The sequence below is a fragment of the Amblyraja radiata genome, chromosome 34 (genome assembly GCF_010909765.2).
Source record: "Amblyraja radiata isolate CabotCenter1 chromosome 34, sAmbRad1.1.pri, whole genome shotgun sequence".
Classification (NCBI taxonomy): Eukaryota; Metazoa; Chordata; class Chondrichthyes; order Rajiformes; family Rajidae; genus Amblyraja; species Amblyraja radiata.
The window spans coordinates 20,554,531-20,577,744 of record NC_045989.1 but is presented as its reverse complement, the minus strand read 5'-3'; the positions used below and the strand labels follow the sequence as shown (position 1 = coordinate 20,577,744).

General features: G+C 45.3%; 1 protein-coding gene across 2 annotated transcripts in view; it reads left to right on the top strand.

The window, feature by feature from the left end:
- gnb5 (G protein subunit beta 5) overlaps positions 1–23,214 on the top strand; it is a 47,229-nt gene that overhangs the window by 13,307 nt on the left and 10,708 nt on the right. For both annotated transcript variants that reach the window (XM_033050547.1, XM_033050546.1), the window contains 4 exons: positions 9,477–9,518; positions 10,613–10,689; positions 12,904–13,036; positions 21,360–21,503. In XM_033050547.1, coding sequence (XP_032906438.1) covers positions 9,477–9,518; positions 10,613–10,689; positions 12,904–13,036; positions 21,360–21,503 — 396 coding nt within the window. The remainder of the gene's footprint in view (positions 1–9,476; positions 9,519–10,612; positions 10,690–12,903; positions 13,037–21,359; positions 21,504–23,214) is intronic.

Genomic DNA, 23,214 nt, shown 5'->3' with positions numbered 1-23,214 from the left:
GTTTGCAAAGTGTGTCTAGAATTTTCAGTGCGCTGTAATGGTGTTTTCGGGGAATATGTTCACTCGGTGAGTGGGACATGCAGCCTGGAGCAGTGGTGGAGGCATTGTACCATCCTGTTGCATTCAAACTCATTCATCGCCAGAGTCTGGTCACAACTGTGCAAATGCTGCAGAAGGATCGCAGTGTACATGGCTCTTTTGTTATCAGACTGTCCAACACCATCACCCAGAGAACATGGGGGGGGCACCAAGAACAAAGAGGGGCCATTGGGGTCTAAGTGGAATACTTTGCAACTTTCTCGGCACCCTACATGCGGCCACTCTTTGCACACTTGTGCATGCAAAAGAAAGTAAGTAAGTTTATTGGCCAAGTATTCACATACAAGGAATTTGCCTTGGTGCTCCGCCCACAAGTAACAACATGACATACAGTGACAGTTACGAATGACTCAGAAAACACTAGACATTAATAATAATAATAATAATAATAATAATAATAATAATAATAATAATAATAATAATAATAAGACATTAATGATAAAACACCATTGATCAAGCATGTGAACCAACAAAATACCAGATCAAAGGGAGGCTACAGATTTTTGGCTGTTGAGTAGAGCAACTACTCATGGATAAAAACTGTTTTTATGTCTGGCTGTGGCAGCTTTGACAGTCCGGAAAGAACCTCACTGTGGCATGTCACATGTGATAATAAAGTATGATTCATTCATTCATTTATCACGAGGGCTGGCGTCAGGAACACTAGTAGCAAATGTGAGAGAGAGTCAGGCTAGCAGCAATCATGAGGTCATACGGGATAGGAGCAGAATTAGGTCATTCGGCCCATCATGTTTACTCCGCCATTCAATCATGGCTGATATATCTCTCCCTCCTGTCCCCATTCTCCTGCCTTCTCCCCCATTACCCCAGACACCTATGTTACAGACAACACGCTGGTTTTTGTAGCTAAGCTACTTCCTATTTGATAAATGTCTATTTATGATTTTGCTATTTAAAAAAAAATGATCTCACCTTAAATTTGTGAATCAAAAGTTCTTTTTTTTATTTTTTATTTATTTATTAGAAGTAGACATATTATAAAATGTAGTTACATATTATAGTAAAAAAAAACTTTTCATATACATCAGTCATACATCATTAAAATTTTCCATTATCAATTACTTCTGCTTCTAGTGTTTTTATTTTTTATAGAAAGAGGGGAAAAGAGAGGGTAGAAAGTTACAAATAAAAAAGAAAACAAAAAAAAACACAACAGAAAAACAAGGGAGGTGGAATGGGTTACCTGTAATACATCAATGGAGATAGGTTTGTAGGTTATAAAGTATAGCTTTTCATCTATTCCTGAGTTCAAGTTTCAGTTGGGTCCTCGTGCTGTGCCAATCTATCCCTTCAGATAGTTAATGAATGGAGCCCAAATTTTATGGAAAAGATCTTGTTTGTCCATTAAGACAAGTCTAATTCTTTCTAAGTATAGGGTCTCCGACATTTCCGTAATCCACATTTTAATTGTGGGGGTTGTAGGGCCTTTCCAAAATTTTAATATTAATTTTTTTCCGGTTATTATACTGTAGTTGAGGAAATTTCTTTGGTTTGTTGTGAGTGTTAAGCTTTGTTCTGATATTCCAAGTATTATTAATTTTGTGTCTGGGTCCAGTTTTGTATTAATAACTTCTGAAGTTATTTCAAAAATATCAGTCCAGAAATGTTTAAGTTTTATACAGTTTGCAAACGTATGTGTTAAATTAGCCTCTAAATGTAGACATTTATCACAAATAGGAGAGATTTGTGGGAAGATTCTATTTAGTTTTATTTTAGAGAAGTGTAGTCTATGTAAGACCTTGAATTGTATTAAAGTATGTCTGGCATTTAATGAACATTGATGTATTTGTTGTAAACTTTCGTCCCACATATCTTTCGTGATAGGATGACCTATTTCATTTTCCCATTTGTATCTATATGGTTCGGTCGGTGGTACCTCGTTGTTTAGTAGGGTGTTATAAATATAAGCTATTAGTTTTTCAGTATTAGGATGCTTGTTCAGACATTCATCAAGAATTTCTGATTCCCTATTCCTGTAGACTTGTGTATTAGATTTAACATAATCTCTAATTTGTAGATATCTGAAGAAATTATTTGAGTGCAGTCCATAATTCTGTTGTAACTCTTGAAATGAAAGAAAAGTACCTTTCCCATAAAGATGTCCTATATTTTTGATTCCATAATTTTTCCATTGTGTGAAACCTTTGTCCATAAAGGATGATTTGAATAAAGGATTATTTACAATGGGAAGGCAGAGTGGTATATTATTCAATTTTAAATCTTTTTTTATTTGTTTCCAAATTCGTATTCCACTATGTATTATGGGGTTTTCTTTATAGGTTTTTTTGTGCAGTTTTGTGGGGGAAAATATGATCGGTCCAATTTCAAAAGGTAGACAGTCTTCCTTTTCCATCATTAGCCAATCTGGTTGTTGATCCATTTCTTCCAGCCAGAAATTCATGTTTTTAATATGGACTGCCCAAAAATAAAATAAGAAATTTGGCAAAGCCAGACCTCCATTTATCTTTGATTTACATAAATGTTTTTTACTTATTCTATGATTCTTATAATCCCAGACAAAACTTGTAACAATGGAATCGACTTTTTTGAAAAAAGTTTTTGGGATATATATCGGAATTAATTGAAGTAGGTACAGCAGTTGCGGTAAAAAAATCATTTTATAGCATTAATTCTCCCAAGCATAGAAATGGGGAGTGTTTTCCAGTATTGAATATTCTTATGTAGTTTATTCAGTAAGGGTGGGAAATTTAGTTTAAATAAAGAGGTATATGTCTTAGTTACATAAATTCCTAAGTATTTAAATTTATCTTTAACTATTTTAAAAGGGGATTGTTGTATTGTATGTAAATTGAATTTTGTTATTGGCATGATTTCACTTTTATTCCAATTAATTCTATATCCCGAAAACTGACCAAATTGAGTTATTAGATTTAATAGGTTTGGAATACTAGTTTCTAATTTTGTAATATATATTAGTATATCATCTGCATATAAGGAGATTTTATTCCTTGTGTCTCTAGTATTGTATCCAAATATTCCTGGATGGTTTCTAACGCTTTCTGCTAGGGGTTCGATTGCAAGAGCAAATAATAGTGGGGATAGTGAGCATCCTTGTCTACAGCCTCTAGAGAGATTAAATTTAGTTGATAACATTTTGTTTGTTAATATTCTAGCTGTTGGATTAGAATATAACAATTTAACCCATGTACAGTACTTCTCTCCTAGTTGAAATTTTTCCATCACCGAAAATAAATATGGCCATTCTACCTGGTCAAATGCTTTTTCAGCATCTAACGAGATAATTGCTAGCTCTGCGTTAGGGATTCTATTGAAGTATATAATATTAAATAATCTTCTCAGATTATAAAATGAATACCGTTTGGGGATAAACCCTGTTTGGTCGGGATGTATTAATTTGCTGATCACTAAGCTCAATCTATTAGATAGAATCTTAGTTAATATTTTCTGATCAGTATTTAAGAGGGCTATAGCTCTATATGAACCTGGGTCTTCAAGATCCTTGTCCGTTTTTGGTATAAGTATGATTGTAGATTCATTTAGAGTTTCTGGGAGTTTCTGTTGAGTATAAGCGTATTTGTACATTGTCTGTAGGCGTGGGGAAAGCAAATCATAATTTTTTTAATAAAATTCCGAATTTAGACCATCGGGTCCTGCCGACTTTTCGTTTTTTAAGGACTTTATTGATTCTTAGACGGGCCATTGGGGTCTAAGTGGAATACTTTGCAACTTTCTCGGCACCCTACATGCGGCCACTCTTTGCACACTTGTGCATGCAAAAGAAAGTAAGTAAGTTTATTGGCCAAGTATTCACATACAAGGAATTTGCCTTGGTGCTCCGCCCACAAGTAACAACATGACATACAGTGACAGTTACGAATGACTCAGAAAACACTAGACATTAATAATAATAATAATAATAATAATAATATATTAATGATAAAACACCATTGATCAAGCATGTGAACCAACAAAATACCAGATCAAAGGGAGGCTACAGATTTTTGGCTGTTGAGTAGAGCAACTACTCGTGGATAAAAACTGTTTTTATGTCTGGCTGTGGCAGCTTTGACAGTCCGGAAAGAACCTCACTGTGGCCTGTCACATGTGATAATAAAGTATGATTCATTCATTCATTTATCACGAGGGCTGGCGTCAGGAACACTAGTAGCAAGTGTGAGAGAGAGTCAGGGTAGCAGCAATCATGAGGTCATACGGGATAGGAGCAGAATTAGGTCATTCGGCCCATCATGTTCACATTCAATCATGGCTGATTTATCTCTCCCTCCTGTCCCCATTCTCCTGCCTTCTCCCCATTACCCCAGACACCTATGTTACAGACAACGCGCTGGTTTTTGTAGCTAAGCTACTTCCTATTTGATAAATGTCTATTTATGATTTTGCTATTTAAAAAAAAATGATCTCACCTTAAATTTGTGAATCAAAAGTTCTGATCGTTGTAACTCAAGTTTAGAGTTGGGACAGGAATGTTTAATCTCAAATACTTTGTGGGATGAGTGCTGTGTTTCTTGTGTTGAAAACATGGATAACCTTCTCAATCCGTGGAAAAAGCTGTGGCCATGCCAAGTGTAAAATCCTTGTTTGGAACTAAGGAGTGTAAAAGCCATTGGAATCGATGTAAACACAAGGAGCTGCAGGTGCTGGTTTACAAAAAAAGGCACAAAGTACTGGATTAACTCAGCAGATCAGGCAGCATTTCCGGAGAACATGAATCATGTTATTGGAACCAAAATGTCACCAATCTATGTTCTCCAGAGATGCTACCTGACCCACTGAGTTACTACAAAAAACTCTGTGCCCAATATAACCGAGCTTCATCTTACAGGCCTAACAGACAAATCCATTTCTAAACATAAAATTACAATAAATTAATAACTAACACCAGGTCATCATAATTGTGCAAAACCAAAGTGCAACCAAAGACACAGTCCATAGAAGATCAATGGTGCTGAATTTAGTGTTGTGTAGTGTTCAGCAACCTGATAGTTACTGAGAAGAAGCCGTGCTCGAATTTGCCGGTCATGGTTTTCAAGTTCCTGTACCACCAAATGGTAACACAATTGGTAGATTAAATGTCAGTATTAGACAGCAGTCATGAGGCGGATATATAACATGCTTCTACCTGGTACAGGTATTGGGCCTTAACGGAGAATATAATTTTGGGGCATTTCTTTTCTCTAATTAGAAGAACCTTCACTGAAAAATGTAGGACAGGAGTAAGTGACACATGGGACTGAGAGAAAGGCTGTTGGCATTTCACTTAAATACCGTGCTACGTCAGACGAGTTCGTACGTTGTCTGCAGTTGCTTCCAAACCTTTGTGGCACTGTGGTAGAGCCACTGCCTCACAGCGCCCAAGATCTGGGTCCACTCCAGTCCTGTCCATGTGGTGTTGGCACGTCCTCCCTGTGGCTGTAGGTCTCCGGTTTCCCCCACAGACGTGTGGGTTTGTAGGAATTAACTGACCGCTGTAAATCGCCCTTGGTGTGTGGGTGAGTGGTAGAATGGAGGGGGAGGCGAGGAGCTGATGAATATGTAGGGAGAATATGAGAGTGGGGTTAATGTGGGATTAGTGTAAACGGGTGGCTGGTGATCGGCGTGGACTCAGAAGGCCGAGGAGCGGTTTACGTGCTGTGTATCTCAGTGAGTGTATGGCTGAAGGGCTGGATATAATCGCAGCTGAGGATTTATGCCCTGATCCGTTGCACAAGCTGCCTGTGTCACAGTTGTCCATCTGCCTGTCTGTTGTATCTCGGAGTCCCACCTCGTCTGATCAAAGCCCATGTGGTGCTCTGATATGCTCCCGATTGCAGCAACATTCCTGAGGCAATCTGTTATCTCTCCCCACGTCCACACACCCAGAGAGAACGACCAACTTCAAAGCTTTCAGAGGTGTTTTATTGTCATGTGTACCAATTAAGGTACAGGTTAAGAAAGAACTGCAGATGCTGGAAAAATCGAAGGTAGACAAAAAAGCTGGAGAAACTCAGCGGGTGAGGCAGCATCTATGGAGCAAAGGAATAGGTGACGTTTCGGGTCGAGACCCTTCTTCAGACTGATGTCGGGGGGGGGGGGAAGGGAAAGAAAGGAAGATGCGGAGACAGTGGGCTGTGGGAGATCTGGGAAGGGGAGGGGAAAGAGGGAGAAAGCAAGGACTACCTGACATTGGAGAAGTCAACGTTCATACCGCTGGGGTGTAAACTACCCAAGCGAAATATGAGGTGCTGCTCCTCCAATTTGCGGTGGGACTCACTCTGGCCATGGAGGAGGCCCAGGACAGAAAGGTCGGATTGGGAATGGGAGGGGGAGTTGAAGTGATATGCGAATCACCCTACAGCCGTACGGAAAAAAAAACAACAAGACACACAACTACATAAAAGTTAACATAAACATCCACCACAGCTGATTCCCCACGTTCCTCACTGTGATGGAAGGCAACAAAGTACAATCTTCTTCCTCCTTATTCTTCCAAGATCTGGATGAAAAAATAATGCAGCTTGTCTAAGCAAGGAAGATTAAAATGAGTGGAAAGCCAGAGTATTTTAGACACAAAATGCTGGAGTAACTCAGTGGATCAGGCAGCATCTCTGGAGAGAAGGAATAGGTGACGTTTTGACCCGAAACACCACCTATACCTTCTCTTCGGAAATACAGCCTGACCCGCTGAGTTGCTCCAGCATTTTGTTCGGTGTCTATCTTCGGTGTAAACCAGCATCTGCAGTTCCTTCCTACACAAGCCAGAGCATTTTGTTCACTTTGAATAGGAAAGGAATAATGCTTCAAGTGTTGACTGATCATTGAGGTTAATGTGAAGAGTTGCCACAGGGTTCACTATCAGGGTGCAGGCAATCAATAGACTCCAGGCACAGACTCAGCACCTGTTCCCCTCAATCCCCGGAGAGGAGTGACGTCTGTCAAGAGAACCCAACATAATGTCTCCCTGTAGTGTAGACGGAAGCTCATTTGTTTTATTAACATCACGTGTCTGAAGTGGCTCGCTCAGGCTGAGAATTAAACGGACTCTCATTTCCATTCCTATTTACGCACACATACATTTTTTTACTATGGAAACGAAGAACTGTAGATGCCGGTTGACACACAAAGGGACACAAAGTGCTGGAGTAACACAGTGGGTCAGGCAGCACCGCTGGAGAACATGGATAGACTGATGTTTTGGGGTAGAGGCCATTCTTCAGTCCCTCAGCCCACCGACCAATGATAATCCGTACACCAAAACTATCCCACACACTAGGGACAATTCACAGAAGCCAATTAACCTACAAACCTGGAATGTGGGGGGGAGAACCAGAGCACCTGGAGAAAACCCACACGGTCACAGTAAGAATGTACAAACTTCATACAGACAGCACCCATGGTCGGGGTCGAACCCGGGTCTCTGGCGCTGTAAGTTGCCGAACAGTGATGTAGAAGTGCACCCTTCCGTCTTTGACTGCAGATCTGGGAAGGGAGTGGAGAGGCAGCCTGGATCTTTGTGTGTGGACCATGGGCACGTCCCAGTGGTAGTGCTAGCATGTCATGCTGCAGACTCAACCTGGTCTGTTAATTAAATGTAACGAGGTTAATCTCCAGGGTGCTTCACTCTCTCCACTAATGATCAAGCTTCTTCTACCACAGAGTTACACTGGAACATTTTGTTTCCATTCACAGAATGTGGACATTGTTATTATTGGCAATTATTGGCAATCGCTGCCCGTCTTGAGAATAGAACCTTCTGTCGATTGAGTGTAGACTGGAAAGGATTAGTTTAGTTTAGAGATACAACATAGATACAGGTACAGGATCAGCTGGTCACTCTTGCATCCATTCCCTGCACTCAGTACACAGGCACAGACACATTATGTAAGTTCAAGTCGATAGTCAAATGGTTAGTGAGAGAGAGAGAAAGAGGGAACGAGGAAAAGAAAGAGAGGGAGAGAGAGTGTGTGGATGTGTGGTGCATGCTTTTGATGTGTGTGCGATAGTGTGCAAATATATTCTTCGAAACAAAGTGTAGTTCAATGAGACGTTGTCAATGACTTTTCGGTAGCAGCAAACTGCTTCTACTTATCGAGTCCACACACAAGATTAGTTGTTCAGCCAGAGCTGAACGCACTACTCGGCATCTGCATACCATGGTGTCTGTCTTGTCGCTTCTTGTGCTTCTTGTGCGTGGTGGTGGAAAGATTGGTGGAAACAGGGCCGCGACGTGAACGAACGTTCCTCGACCCCACAGCAAACTGCTGCCATTATCCTTCCGTGTCTTTCCCAAAACCTATTTGTGTGTGTGGTGGCAGCAATGTTTCCCCCGATTCCTCCCTCCTGCATTCTGGTTCAAATCCTGTGTGGGATGACGTGCTACAGTGAGACTAGGTCACTGTGGAGACAGTTTGAGTGTGGGCTGCATTTCTGCAGCGCCAGCGGTGAACAGTGAGGAGAGCACCCCTCAGGCATCACAGTAGCGCAGCGGTACAGTTGCTCCCTTGTGGGCCAAATGTGGGTAAATGGGACCAGTGCAGATGGGGCATATATATATGGGCTGCATGGACACGTTGGGCCAAGGGGCCTATTTCCCTGCTGTGTGACTCTGTGAACATTTTGATCAAAGTTGCCATTTTCTGTCAAATCAGTATCAGCGAGTGGAATAATAGATAGACAATAGACAATAGGTGCAGGAGGAGGCCATTCGGCCCTTCGAGCCAGCACCGCCATTCAATGTGATCATGGCTGATCATCCCCAATCAGTACCCCGTTCCTGCCTTCTCCCCATATCCCCTGACTCCGCTATTTTTAAGAGCCCTATCTAGCTCTCTCTTGAAAGCATCCAGAGAACCTGCCTCCACCGCCCTCTGAGGCAGAGAATTCCACAGACTCACCACCCTCTGTGAGAAAATGTGTTTCCTCGTCTCCGTTCTAAATGGAATGAATCTCTCTCTGTGTTTGGGGCAAGGGTATTGTGGACACATCTGTCCCCATTGTTCAGGAGAAAGATGATCTGAACACCAAGTACAAAAGGCTGGAGTAACCCAGCGGGACAGGCAGTATCTCTGGAGAGAAGGAATGGGTGATGTTTCGGGTCGAGACCTTGTCAGAAGAAGAGTCTGACGAAGGGCCTCGACCCGCAGTGTCACCCATCCCTTCTCTCCAGAGATGCTGCCAGTCCCGCTAGGTTACTCCAGCCTTTTGTGTCTGCCCTCGATTTAAACCAGCATCTGCAGTTCCTTCCTACGCATTTTGTCTGAGCACCAGCTGCCAGCTTTGGAAACCGGAAGGATTTGTGTGTGTGTTGTGTAATCCTGTGCTCCCTGTAAACAGCTGGCATGAGAATATGTGCTGACTGATCTTTCTTCCGCTTCCAGGATGGAAAGGTTATCGTGTGGGATGCTTTCACCACCAACAAGGTGAGTAGCATGGAGCACCAACACATCATCCTTGTCCTGGTGGTGTATCTGAGAATGAAACGGCTTCTGAAAGTCGTTCAGTTCTGCCGGGGCCGGGCAGGGCGGATACCCACGGCTAATTGCCATTCGATTGGCAGCCGGGACACATGGGCCAACAGGGTGGGGGTGGGGGGTACACATGCCCACACAAACATGCCAGGCAAGTACCACCCTCTTCCCCTCTCTTCCCCCCCTCTCTTCCCCCCCTCTCTTCCCCCCCTCTCTTCCCCCCTCTCTTCCCCCCTCTCTTCCCCGCTCTCTCCCCCCCCCTCTTCCCCCCTCTCTTCCCCCGCTCTCACCCCCTCTCTTCCCCCGCTCTCTTCCCCCCCTCTCTTCCCCCCCCCTCTCTTCCCCCCCTCTCTTCCCCCCCCCCCTTCCCCCCCTCCCTTCCCCCCCTCTCTCCCCCCCCTCTCTTCCCCCCCTCTCTTTCCCCCCTCTCTTTCCCCCCTCTCTTCCCCCCCCTCTCTTCCCCCCCCCTCTCTCCCCCCCCTCTCTTCCCCCCCTCTCTTCCCCCCCTCTCTTCCCCCCCCTCTCTTCCCCCCCTCTCTTCCCCCCCCCTCTCTTCCCCCCCCTCTCTTCCCCCCCCTCTCTTCCCCCCCCTCTCTTCCCCCCCCCTCTCCCCCCCCCCTCTTTAAAAGAATCACAACTGGACTTTGAGCAAGTGCTGAGCTAAGCTTGCAGTGGTCCCATGTTGAATAGTATCAGGAGGTGGATGTGACCAGCAGGGTCGGCCCCACATGCGAGGGCTGAGATGTGATGTGTGAGTGGCCTCAGCACCCACAGACACAGCCACGTTGGTTCACAGCCTCCTGTTCATGGTGGACGGCAAACCCACACTGCAGACACATGCCCTCTGCTGCGACACTGAACCCACCGAGCCCACAGATACTGCCCAGGGCTGTCTCGGTACATGTTTACCGTTAATTGGAGGTCCCGGCCGTATTGTGGAGACTCGCTAAGTTTAACACACACACTGCGATTGGGTGGGGACTGTGGGGTTGGATTGCCACCATTGCCAGGTGGCGCTGGGTTGACCAGGTTGTATATTTTTGCAGGAACACGCAGTGACCATGCCCTGCACCTGGGTGATGGCATGCGCCTATGCGCCATCGGGCTGCGCCATTGCATGCGGGTGAGTACAGTTGCATTGGGCGATTCCTCGCTACCTGTCACACTTCATTTCCATTTTAGAACATCGAACACAGAACAGAAGATAGACACAAAGTGTCGGAGTAACTCAGCGGCTCAGGCAACATCTCTGGAGGAAAATGATGGATCGGGACCCCTCTTCTGCTCCATACCCAGAATGTCACCTATTACTTTTCTTCCAGAGATGCTGCCTGACCCGCTGAGTTACTCTGGTACATTGTATCCATTCTTAATATAAACCAGCATCTGCAGAACAGTACAGCACATGAACAGGCCCTTCGGCCCACAATGCTTGATGGCCCATGATGCCAACCTAATCTCCTCTGCCCCCACATGGTCCATATCTCTCCATTCCCTGCATATCCATGTGCCTGTCTAAAAGCCTCTTAAACGCCACTTTAGTAACTGCATTTTTTATCAGAAGCTGCAAACTGTCCGGTAAAAATCCCCCGGGATTTAAAAAACAAGAACTGACAGGATTTCCTTCCTTCCTGCATCCTTGCCCGATCCTGCTCAGTATTTTCCGCCATGTCCAACTTCCCCTTTCTCTTTTTTTCTTTAAACAGACTACTGAACGGTCCTTCCATAAGCTAGGGTGGGGTCTGCTATTGAGGGAGTGCAGTGTAGGTTCCCCAGGTTCATTCCCGGGATGGCGGGACTGTCATATGTTGATAGAATGGAGCGACTGGGCTTATACACTCTGTATTTTAGAAGGATGAGAGGATATCTTATTGAAACAAATAAGAGGGAACAAGAGGCAGGAAACATGTTCCCGATGTTGGGGGAGTCCAGAACCAGGGGCCACAGTTTAAGAATAAGGGGTAAGCTATTTTGAACGGAGGTGAGGAACAACTTTTTCACACAGAGGGTTGTGAATCAGTGGAATTCTCAGTTGGTAACCATGTTAACTCCTCTTCCCATTCCGTTGTCACCTTCCCCTCGGCTAACAATGAACCATTCTACATTTCCTTATCACTATATGCCTTGATCTGGCGTTTTCACACCTTACCCTTCTATAATTCTCGACTTCCTCCTCCCTGACTCTCAGTCTGAAGAAGGGTCTCGACCCGAGACGTCACCCGTTCCTTCTCTCCAGACCCGCTGTTACTCCAGCATTTTGAGTCTATCCCACACTGACCTACCTGCCCTTGGCCTCCTCCACTGCCAGAGTGAGGCCACACGCAAACCGGAGGAACTACACCTCATATTCCGCTTGGGTAGCTTATACCCCAACAGTATGAACTTTGAGTTCTCCCTTGAAGAATGCCCCTCCCCACCCCAGTGTGCACCTATTACTTCCGTCACCCCAGACACACCGCCCTTTCCCTTCCTCTCTACACCCATTGCCAACCCCCGAGTCCCCATTTCCATTTTACCTCCCCTCTTTCCACTCCATTCTGTCCCCTTCCACCCATATCCCTCCACCCAGTTTTACACTTCACTCCTACTCTCCTTATCTGACACCCTTTTTGTCTTCTTTTCACCTCTAACCTTTGCCACTTCCTCCACCCTTTCCTGCATCCACCTATCACTTTTAAAGTGTTGGCCCTACCTACATCTCTTGTCCACCTGTCCATTCCCTCCACAGAAGCTGCCTGGCCCACTGTGTTCATAGAAACATAGAAACATAGAAAATAGGTGCAGGAGGAGGCCATTTGGCCCTTCGAGCCAGCACCGCCAATCATTGTGATCATGGCTGATCTTCCCCTATCAATAACCCGTGCCTGCCTTCTCCCCATATCCATTGACTCCACTTGCCCCTAGAGCTCTATCTAACGCTCTCTTAAATCCATCCAGTGACTTGGCCTCCACTGCCCTCTGTGGCAGGGAATTCCACAAATTCACAACTCTCTGGGTGAAAAAGTGTTTTCTCACCTCAGTCTTAAATGACCTCCCCTTTATTCTAAGACAGTGGCCCCTGGTTCTGCACTCGCACAACATTGGGAACATTTTTCCTGCATCTAGCTTGTCCAGTCCTTTTATAATTTTATATGTTTCTATAAGATCCCCCACAAGTTCCTCCGGCACTTTGTATTTTGCTGAAGATTCCAACATCTTCCCCCCATGGGAGAAAGGTTCTGAATGTCTACTCTGTCTATGCCTCTCTATGCGCTTCTGTCAGGTCTCCCCTCCACCTCCGGCGTTCCAGAGAAAACAATCCCAAGTTACATCCTGTAATTCTCTTTGACTTTTCCAGAGGTTTGGACAACAAGTGCTCTGTGTACCCACTGACCTTTGATAAAAATGAGACCATGGCGTCAAAGAAGAAATCTGTGGCGATGCACACAAACTACCTGTCTGCCTGCAGCTTCACTAATTCGGACATGCAGGTAAGGCTTGGCTTGCAATGGAAATTCCCAAAAGCAAAATTCTGCAAAAATAGGGACAAAAACTCTGGGAATACCCAGCAGATTGAGGAACAGTTTGATTGTGATGATCGGAAACAGGGCGGCACGGTGGCGCAGTGGTAGACCTGCCGCAGAGTTAAGTTTATAACTGACTACGGGTGCTGTCAATAGACAATAGGTGCAGGAGCAGGCCATTCGGCCCTTCGAGCCAGCACCGCCATTCAATGTGATCATGGCTGATCATCCCCCAATCAGTACCCCGTTCCTGCCTTCTCCCCATATCCCCTGACTCCGCTATCTTTAAGAGCCCTATCTGGCTCTGTACCTGTCTGCTTGTCTGTACGGACTTTGTACGTTCTCCCCGCTACCACGTGGGTTTTCTCCGAGATCTTCGGTTTCCTTCCACACTCCAAAGTCGTACACGTTTGTTTGTAGGTTAATTGGCTTGGTGTAAGTTAAAATGGTAAGTGTAAATTGTTGCTAGTGTGTGTAGCATAGTGATAATGTTGCGGGGATCGCTGGTCGGTGCAGACTCACTGGGCCGAAGGGGCTGTTTATACGCTGTGTCTCTAAACTGAACTAAACTAAACTCCCTGTAGATGCTGCCCGGCCTGCTGAGTATTCCTGAGTAATTGTAGAACTTGTGGAATTGACGAAACAAGAATGTTTACTTTGTCATTTTTATTGGCAGCAGAGCAATGAAATTCCTACTTCCTGCAGCTTTAAAAGATCAATAATATAATAAATCGATAACTATAATATCATGTAACCATAATAGTGCAAACAACTGCAGTTCCTTGTGACCTTTAATTGTTCTTCTTGGAACCCAATGTAAAAATTCAGTCGAACAACCTTGTCATTTACCATTCTTGTCTTCAACTAATCTTCAGCAAGCATCTGACGTAGTTTGAAACTTTTAAAATAACTGCGGACTTTTTCTTATCGTGTGATCATAATACACTAACCCCCCTCTGGGGTGCATCTGGGGTGTTTAGTCTGCCTTCCTGTCGTGTATGTTCAGGCTGATGGCCTACGTGCACCGTTGTGGTTCTGGATACCACGGTCAGTTGGGCACAGTGCCGCCGAAAGCCCAGGTGCTCGACGCTCTCCGCTTGACTGTAGCCAGCTGACTTCAGGGGGTGCACCAACTGTTGCCCAGGCCGGCACGGTGGCACAGCGGTAGAGTTGCTGCCTTACAGCGCCAGAGACCCGGGTTCGATCCTGACTAGGGGTGCTGGCTGCACATTCTCCCCGTGACCTGCGTGGGTTTTCTCCGGTTTCTTCCCACACTCTAAAGACGTGCAAGTTTATAGGCTATTTGGCTTTATTAAAATGATAACTTGTCTCTAATGTGTAGGATCGTGTTGGTGTATGGGGATCGCTGGAGAGTACAGACTCGGTGGGCCGAAGGGCCTTTTTTCCGTGCTGTATTTCTAAACTAAACTCAACTGGCTTAACACTTGCTGACATAGTCTTTCTAACTGAGAAAGAAACCAGTAGGAAATCCTGATGTTGTCTTTATCATCCTGGTCAGGCCAATGTGCCCTGCAGATTACGCCTGGTGTATTGCATAGGAAGCTTCTCAAACAACTCTGCCCAGCTCACTGCACTGCACTACTCTTTAATGCTTGTGTGTCATTCGCATGTGGTTCCTGGAGAGGCAGGATTGACTAATTGATGGAAAGATACAGCATGGGAATAGGCCCATCGGCCCACCGAGTCCATGCCCACCATCGATCACCCGTTCACAGTTCTGTCATCCCACTTTCTCATCCAATCCCTCCATTCTGGGGACAATTTACAGAGACCAATTAACCTACAAATCTATATCTCCTCTCCAGCTTCTCTCCTCATCTGACATTAACTTCCCTCCTTTTCACCTAATTTACTCCACTCATCTGCCAATCCCCCCCATCAATACTCCATCAGTCTGAAGAAGGGTCCCGACCCGTCCCTCCACAGATGCTGCCCGATCCAATAAGTTTAAGGTGAAGGGGGAAATATTAAATAGGAATCTGAGGGGTAACATTTTCACACAAAGGGTGGTGGGTGTATGGAACGAGCTGCCAGAGGAAATAGTTGAGGCAGGGACTATCCCAACATTTAAGAAACAGTTAGACAGGTACATGGATAAGATAAGTTTGGAGGGATATGGGCCAAACGCGGGCAGGTGGGATGAGTGTAGCTGGGACATGTTGGCCAGTGTGGGCAAGTAGGTCGAAGGGCCTGTTTCCACACAGTATCACTCTATGATTCTCTGACACTGAGTTCCTCCAGCACCATGTTGCACTTCAATAGATCTGTCAGTTCAGCCACAACTACGATGCCTAATTTTGCCCCATCAATTATCACACAAAACCGTTGCCACCAAGGCTCAAATCTCAATGGTTCATGATTTAAAAAAACACAGGGACCTGTGACTTGAGTTAATAGGCTCGTCATTTGGAAAACTGTTCAGGGAGGAATTCTACTTTTAAATTTTGACCTTTTCATAAAAATCTTATGACGTAGTCCCTATCGAACTAACAAGCTGGTGCCCTTTAAATGGCAGTTTCCCACTGAGCACCCAAGCAGCCTTTTGCCCGAATGAAGTCTGTTATAAAAGATTCAAGGGCCTGTCCCACTTTCACGACCTAGTTCACGACCACTGCCGAGTTTGCCCCTGACTCGTACTCGCAGCATGGTCGTCACGAGGTCGTAGGTAGGTCGTAGCAGGCCGTGATGCTAATCGTAGGTACTCGTGGCATCAAGTAGGTCGGGGCGTTTTTTCTAGCCTGATGAAAAATGTCCACGAGTAAAAAAGGCCGTGAATTAGGTGATGAAAGTGGGACAGGCCCTTGAGCCCAGTTACCCTTAGTGCAGGATGTTATTATATTTCTTCAGAAATACCCATTTGCTTTCACTCACCCGTTTGATATAACATTCTTCCTTGGGACATATTCATAATCTTGTCCGGTCCTACAGTTATAAATTGATGGTGCTGCAGCTAGTTGTCATGGCAGCAGCTGGAAGTATATGATGTATCTGGAGACTACCACTGTGAACGATATGGCGTTCACAGTAAGGGGCTGATTTAATCATTCCTGAGGGTTTAAGGAATCACTCTTGCCACGCTATTATCCACACAATTAGCTGCAAAATGTTCAAATGCTAAACACTTTAACATGATGTGCTCATACGCTGTCAAAAATTAATCATAACTCGAGGGCCTGAATTACAGGGAGAGGGTGGACAGGCTAGGGCTTTGTTCCCTGAAGTGCATGAGGCTGAGGGGTGATCGTAGAGAGGTGCACAAAATCACGAGAGGAATAAATGGGGTGAATGCAAACTTTTTCCCAGGGCAGATGAATCAAGAACTAGAGGGCATTGTTTTAAGGGGAGAGGGGAAAGGTTTAATCAGAACTTGAGGGGTAACTTTTTCACTCAGAGAGTGGTGGGGGATATGGAACGAGGTGCCAGAGGAGATGGTTGGGGGCGGTAGAATAACAACATTTAAAAGATACTTGGATACATGGCAAGGAGAGGTTTAGGAGGTAACAAACCTACATCCCACCACTTTTACCAACCCTCCACCCCCCCTTCTGTGCGCCTCATCTAATCGCCTCACCTCCCCCTTCCACCTTCACGCCTTCCTCTGGCTTCACAATTCGCACCTCTTCTATCCAGATCTCACACATTTTGTCTTTTTCATCCCCTCACTTGGTCCAACCATCTGCTTGGCAAAGCCCCTCCTCACCAATATTCACCTATCACACGCCAGGCTTTGCCATTCCACTCTTACAGCTTTCGTCCCCTACCTCCCTGACCATAATCAGTCTGAAGAAGGGCCCCGACCCGAAGCGTCACCTTTCTATGTTCTCTGAGATGCTGCCTGACCCGTGGAGTTACTCCAGCACTTTGTGTCTTTGGTTTTTGCAAAGCAGCATCTGCAGTTACGTGTACCCCCTACGTATATGGAAAATATAAGTGTGTGATATTTTACACCCAGGGGAGGTAAACACATAAAGCCACTGTTTAAGTTTTTGGACGTGGCACGGCACGGACTAGAAGGGTCGAGATGGCCTGTTTCCGTGCTGTAATTGTTATATGGTTATATGTGGCAAGCAAGTTAGCACTCATTCATCTTATCGGTTATATGTGGCAAGCAAGTTAGCACTCATTCATCTAACCCTTGCACCAGAGTTACGGCTCCTTCTGCAGACCCCACGTATCCAGAGTGAACTTGCGACCCATTGACTTGAGATGAGAGCATGACCCAGGGGACCATGGCTGACATCCAGTAGATCATGGGACACAACGCCTGAGTGTGAGTGGAACATTGCACAATGCGTGCTTTGTTTCTTCACCTCAGCTGTACCCCTGTTGTGAGATGGCATGCAAACTTCAGGCTGCGTTTCCATGCCTTAGTATGAGAGAGCCACTGTTGTCATGAAGCTGGTTGCCCGGCGCGGGGGAGCTGAGATTTCCCCCCCCCCCCGCCGATGCAGGAGCTTGATCGACCCGACACGAGGGCCCAAACGCCGCCGGCTATGGGAGCCAAATCGCCCCGTGAACGGAAGGCTCGAGGCCCCCGACCACGGGAGAACAAAGGAGGGAAGAGATTGAACAGTTTTTTCGCCTTCCATTGCAGTGAGGCATGTGGAGGAGTCACTGTGGTGGATGTTTATGTTAAAATGTATTTTGTGTGTTCTGTTGCTTTTTATTGGTATGACTGTATGGCAAATTAAATTCCTCGTATGTTGCAAAACATACTTAGAAACATAGAAATATAGAAAATAGGTGCAGGAGTAGGCCATTCGGCCCTTTGAGCCTGCACCGCCATTCAATATGATCATGGCTGATCATCCAACTCAGTATCCTGTACCTGCCTTCTCTCCATACCCCCTGATCCCTTTAGCAACAAGGGCCACATCTAACTCCCTCTTAAATATAGCCAATGAACTGGCCTCTACTACCTTCTGTGGCAGAGAGTTCCACAGATTCACCACTCTCTGTGTGAAAAATGTTTTCCTCATCTCGGTCCTAAAAGATTTCCCCCTTATCTTTAAACTGTGACCCCTTGTTCTGGACTTCCCCAACATCGGGAACAGTCTTCCTGCATCTAGCCTGCCCAACCCCTTAAGAATTTTGTAAGTTTCTATAAGATCCCCCCTCAATCTTCTAAATTCTAGCGAGTACAAGCCGAGTCTATCGAGTCTTTCTTCATATGAAAGTCCTGACATCCCAGGAATCAGTCTGGTGTACCTTCTCTGTACTCCCTCTATGGCAAGAATGTCTTTCCTCAGATTAGGAGACCAAAACTGTACGCAATACTCCAGGTGTGGTCTCACCAAGACCCTGTACAACTGCAGTAGAACCTCCCTGCTCCTATACTCAAATCCTTTTGCTATGAATGCTAACATACCATTCGCTTTCTTCACTGCCTGCTGCACCTGCATGCCTACTTTCAATGACTGGTCTACCATGACACCCAGGTCTCGTTGCATCTCCCCCTTTCCTAATCGGCCACCATTCAGATAATAGTCTACTTTCCTGTTTTTGCCACCAAAGTGGATAACCTCACATTTATCCACTTGGCTAATAAAATATAATTATGATTACTTGTCATGGACATTGCAACAGGGTGACTAATAGCTTGGCACCACTTTAAACTCAAGGGCAGAGATATGAAGGCAGGAAGATTGGATGCGGGGGGGGGAGCTTTAGAGCACTGAAATGTTGGTTTCTGGGAGAAATTCCCGGGAAGTTCACCACCTTGAGCGATGTGGCTTGGTCTTTAGCAAGCGTTCTGTTCGGAAGGTCACATTTACGTATTCCAAATGTTGTCATTTAAACTTTAGAGATACAGCGTGGAATCTGGCCCTTTAGCATACCGAGTCTGCGCCGACCAACGATCACATTGTACACTAACACTTTCCTACACACTAGGGACAATTTATAATTGATAGAAGCCAATTACCCTACAAACCTGTACGTCTTTGGAGTGTGCCTTCCTCAGAATCAGAGGGGATGTTCATGATCTTGGTTCATGGATTTATATCCAGACTCATCCTGATGAGTTGAGTTTCCTCTGTCGACTGGCTACACAGGTTTGATGTCAAATGTACGTGGACCTTAGCATGAAATTGGCAAACCAGCTTCTTTAGTTTAGTTTAGTTTAGTTTAGAGATTCAGCGCGGAAACAGACCCTTCGGCCCACCGAGTCTGTGCTGACGAGCGATCCCCACACTCTAACACAATAGGAACAATTTACAATTTACAATTTTACCAAGCCAATTAACCGACAAACCTGTACATCTTTGGAAGTGTGGGAGGAAACCAGAGCTCCCGGAGAAAACACATGGGGCGAACCTACGGGGAGAATGTACAAACCCTGTACAGACAGCACCTGTAATGAGGATCAAACCCAGGTCTCTGGCGCTGTAAGGCGGCAACTCTACTGCTGAGTCACCATGCTCTGGTGCAAGAGTTAGAGACGATATGATGGATGAGTGAATTTGTTTCACTAGATGGCACCTGAGTATAGGAAATATTAACAGTGCATCTCTCACTTCAACGCGAGGCAGCTGAAGAGGCCTTGCATTCACATGGAACCCAGCAGCATCCCTGGGGTTAGTCCAGGTGCATCATTCTTGTTTGAGGTGCATTCATTGTCATTGTCTATAAAGCGCATATGCTAAATTAATTGTAATTAACTGCTCCCCTCTCTACAGAGGAGAGGGTCTTCCTTGGACTCTAAAACTGTGTAGCTGATGTGTAACACAATTGGAGCTCCTGGAATTGAGAACTGTTCGGGCAAAGCAGTGACGCAGCGGGTAGAGCTGCTGCTTCACAGCGCTAGAGACCTTGGATGCTGTCTGTGTGGAGTTTGCACGTTTCCCCTGTGACCACTTGGGTTCTTCCGGGAGCTCCGGTTTCCTCCCGCATCCCAAAGACGTGCGGGTTTGTAGGTTAATTGGCCTCTGTAAATTGTCTCTAGTGTGTAGAGAGTGGATGGGAAAGTGGGATAACATAGAACTAGTGTTAACGGGTGATCGATGGTCAGTGTGGACTTGGTCGGACGCAGGGCCTGTTTCCATACTGTTTCTTTAGATTAATTCAATCAGTCAAATGGCTTCATAAAGGTTGGAATTGCAACATGATCCCCCAGAGATTAGATCCCCGTAAACATTTTTTATGTATAAACAGTGCATCAAGCCTGTGTCGTACACAGAAAGACGTCCGGCAATGATTTCTTGTTTTGTTTGGTTAGGTCTGTTGTCGGAACCATGCCTCGGAGATCTCATTGGCTCAGTAATGCTGTTCCTTTTGATCAGCAGGTTCTGGATTCAGGTCCAAGACAGTTTAGTTGTAGTTTAGTTCAGTTTAGTTGAGTTTGGTTTGGAGATACAGCATGGAACCAGGTCCACCGAGTCTATGCCAAGCAGCAATCATTCATTCATAGTTGATGGGACCAATGCAGTTTAGTTTGGTTTGGAGATACAGCATGGCAACAGGCCCATTAAGTCCATGCCAACCATCAATCACCCATTTGATGGTTGGCATGGATTCGATGGGCTGAAGGGCCTGTTCCTGTTCTGCACCCCTCTCTGATTTTAGTAATGGATATAATTCTTTGCTTGTTGTATTATTAAGAAGTGTGGATGATCTATTCTACCTCGGGCTAATGGTACCCTTTGGTATTGGTGTTGGCTTATTATTGTTATGTGCACCAAGAAACAGTGAAAAGCTCTCCTTTCTGTGCTAACCAGGTCAAGTCCAATCATGCTACACAACAGTGCAATCAAGCCACACACAAGTGTAAAAATATCAGAGTGCAGAATAAAGTGTTACAGCATTATAGTGTTACAGATACAGAGACAATGTCCAAGGCCTGCAATGAAGTAGGTTGGAGTACATGCTAGCTTATGGGAGAACCGTTCAATATGCTGAAAGCAGCCGGGAAGAAGCTGTTCTTGAATCTTGTGCTACCACCTTTCAAACTCTTGTATTTTTTCTACCTGGCGGGAGAGGAGAGTAGCGGGAATGACAAGGGTGAAAATCTTATTGGGTGGCTTAAAATGCAAAGCCTTACCAATGGTTCAATGGTTCTTTATTATCAAGTACAGTGCAGTAACATTCTTTTTTTTGTATACAGTTCAGTAAAGTATTGCCATAATCCCTGATTAGTACAAACAGCATAGAAATAGTCCCCTGAGACCGCATGCAAGAGTCGCAAGGTTTTGGCACCATTTTTTAAGTGCGGTGCAGTCTCACTGCTACCACCATGATAACTTTTTTTTAAACTTTTCTTCCGTCCCCTTAGATTCTGACGTCCAGCGGTGATGGAACGTGTGCCCTCTGGGACGTGGAGAGTGGACAGTTGCTTCAGAGCTTCCACGGGCATGGTGCCGATGTCCTTTGCCTTGACCTGGCACCTTCGGAGACAGGGCATACGTTTGTGTCAGGGGTAAGTGTCTCCAAAGGAACATACAACAGAAGCTATTGGAAGGCACAAGGAACCGCTGATGCTGATAAAACATGAAAATGGCACCAAGTGCTGGAGTAGCTCCAACGGGTCAGGAGAACATGGACTGTCGATGTTTCAGGTCGGGACCCTTCTTCAGACTGATTGTAGTGGGGAGGTGAAAGCTGGAAGAGAAGTAGGAGCAGGACAAAGCCTGGCAAGTGATAGGTGGATACAGGTGAAGGGGTTTGTATGGCAGATGGGTGATATCCCTTTGCTCCACACTTCACCTGCCTTCTCTCACACCCTTTGGTCTTCTTTACAACACCACCCACCTGCCTTTCAAACAACCTTGTGTGTTTTGGATAATTAACAATACAAACTTGCCTCCTTCAAGTCTTATCCTTCACATGTACCTAGTGAAGACGAAAAGGTGCCGATACACTTAACAAACTATACGAGGGGTGTATATTGTTGGAAACTCTGTCTGCGTTCCCGGAGAAGGAACCCGCTGTGTGTGTGTGTGTTTAGGAAGGAACTGCAAGGAACTCGCTAGAATTTAGAAGATTGAGGGGGGATCTTATAGAAACTTACACAATTCTTAAGGGGTTGGACAGGCTAGATGCAGGAAGATTGTTCCCGATGTTGGGGAAGTCCAGAACAAGGGGTCACAGTTTAAGGATAAGGGGGAAATCTTTTAGGACCGAGATGAGGAAAACATTTTTCACACAGAGAGTGGTGAATCTCTGGAATTCTCTGCCACAGAAGGTAGTTGAGGCCAGTTCATTGGCTATATTTAAGAGGGAGTTAGAAGTGGCTCTTGTGGCTAAAGGGATGGTATGGAGAGAAGGCAGGTACAGGATACTGAGTTGGATGATCAGCTATGATCATATTAAATGGCGGTGCAGGCTCGAAGGGCCGAATGGCCTACTCCTGCACCTATTTTCTATGTTTCTATGCTGGAAAATCGAAGGTACACAAAAAAACTGGAGAAACTCAGCGGGTGCAGCAGCATCTATGGAGCGAAGGAAATAGGCAATGTTTCGGGACGAAATGTTGCCTATTTCCTTCGCTCCATAGATGCTGCTGCACCCGTTGAGTTTCTCCAGCTTTTTTGTGTACCTCCACTTTGTGTGGTGGTTAGTGTGTGTGTGACGACGCAGGCCCCTCCCCCCGCAACCGCGGGTTGAGGGGACGGGGCCCAACAGGTCCCCCTTGGTCTGGTATCAATTAAAAATCAAGACACATTCATCAACATTTTATTTCCATTAATATGTGTGGTGGGTGCCTGGAACATATTGCCAGGGGGTCGTGGTAGAAACAGATATGATAGTAGCATTTAAGCTTTGAAAAAGCACATAGATATGGAGGGATGTGGATCGCATGGAGGCGGAGGAGATTCGTTTATCATGGCATCTTGTACAGCACTGACATTGTGGGCCGAAGGGCCAGTTCTGGTGCTGATCGGTTCTATGTAAAATACCCCCGGCTTCTGTTTTTGAATTTGTGACCAATCAACCTCTAATTTAATAAGCTCACAAGTTTAAAAAGTATAAAATCAAATGAAAATTCACAACATGAATTGTTCCCTCTCCAACCGTTATAATAATTCTTTTAGCTTTATACGGCGGAACGGACTTGACGACAAACAGGGACTTAAATTGTTGAAATTCTTTGCAGCCCAGATTCTGTTTTGCTTTTTTTTTCTAGTTCA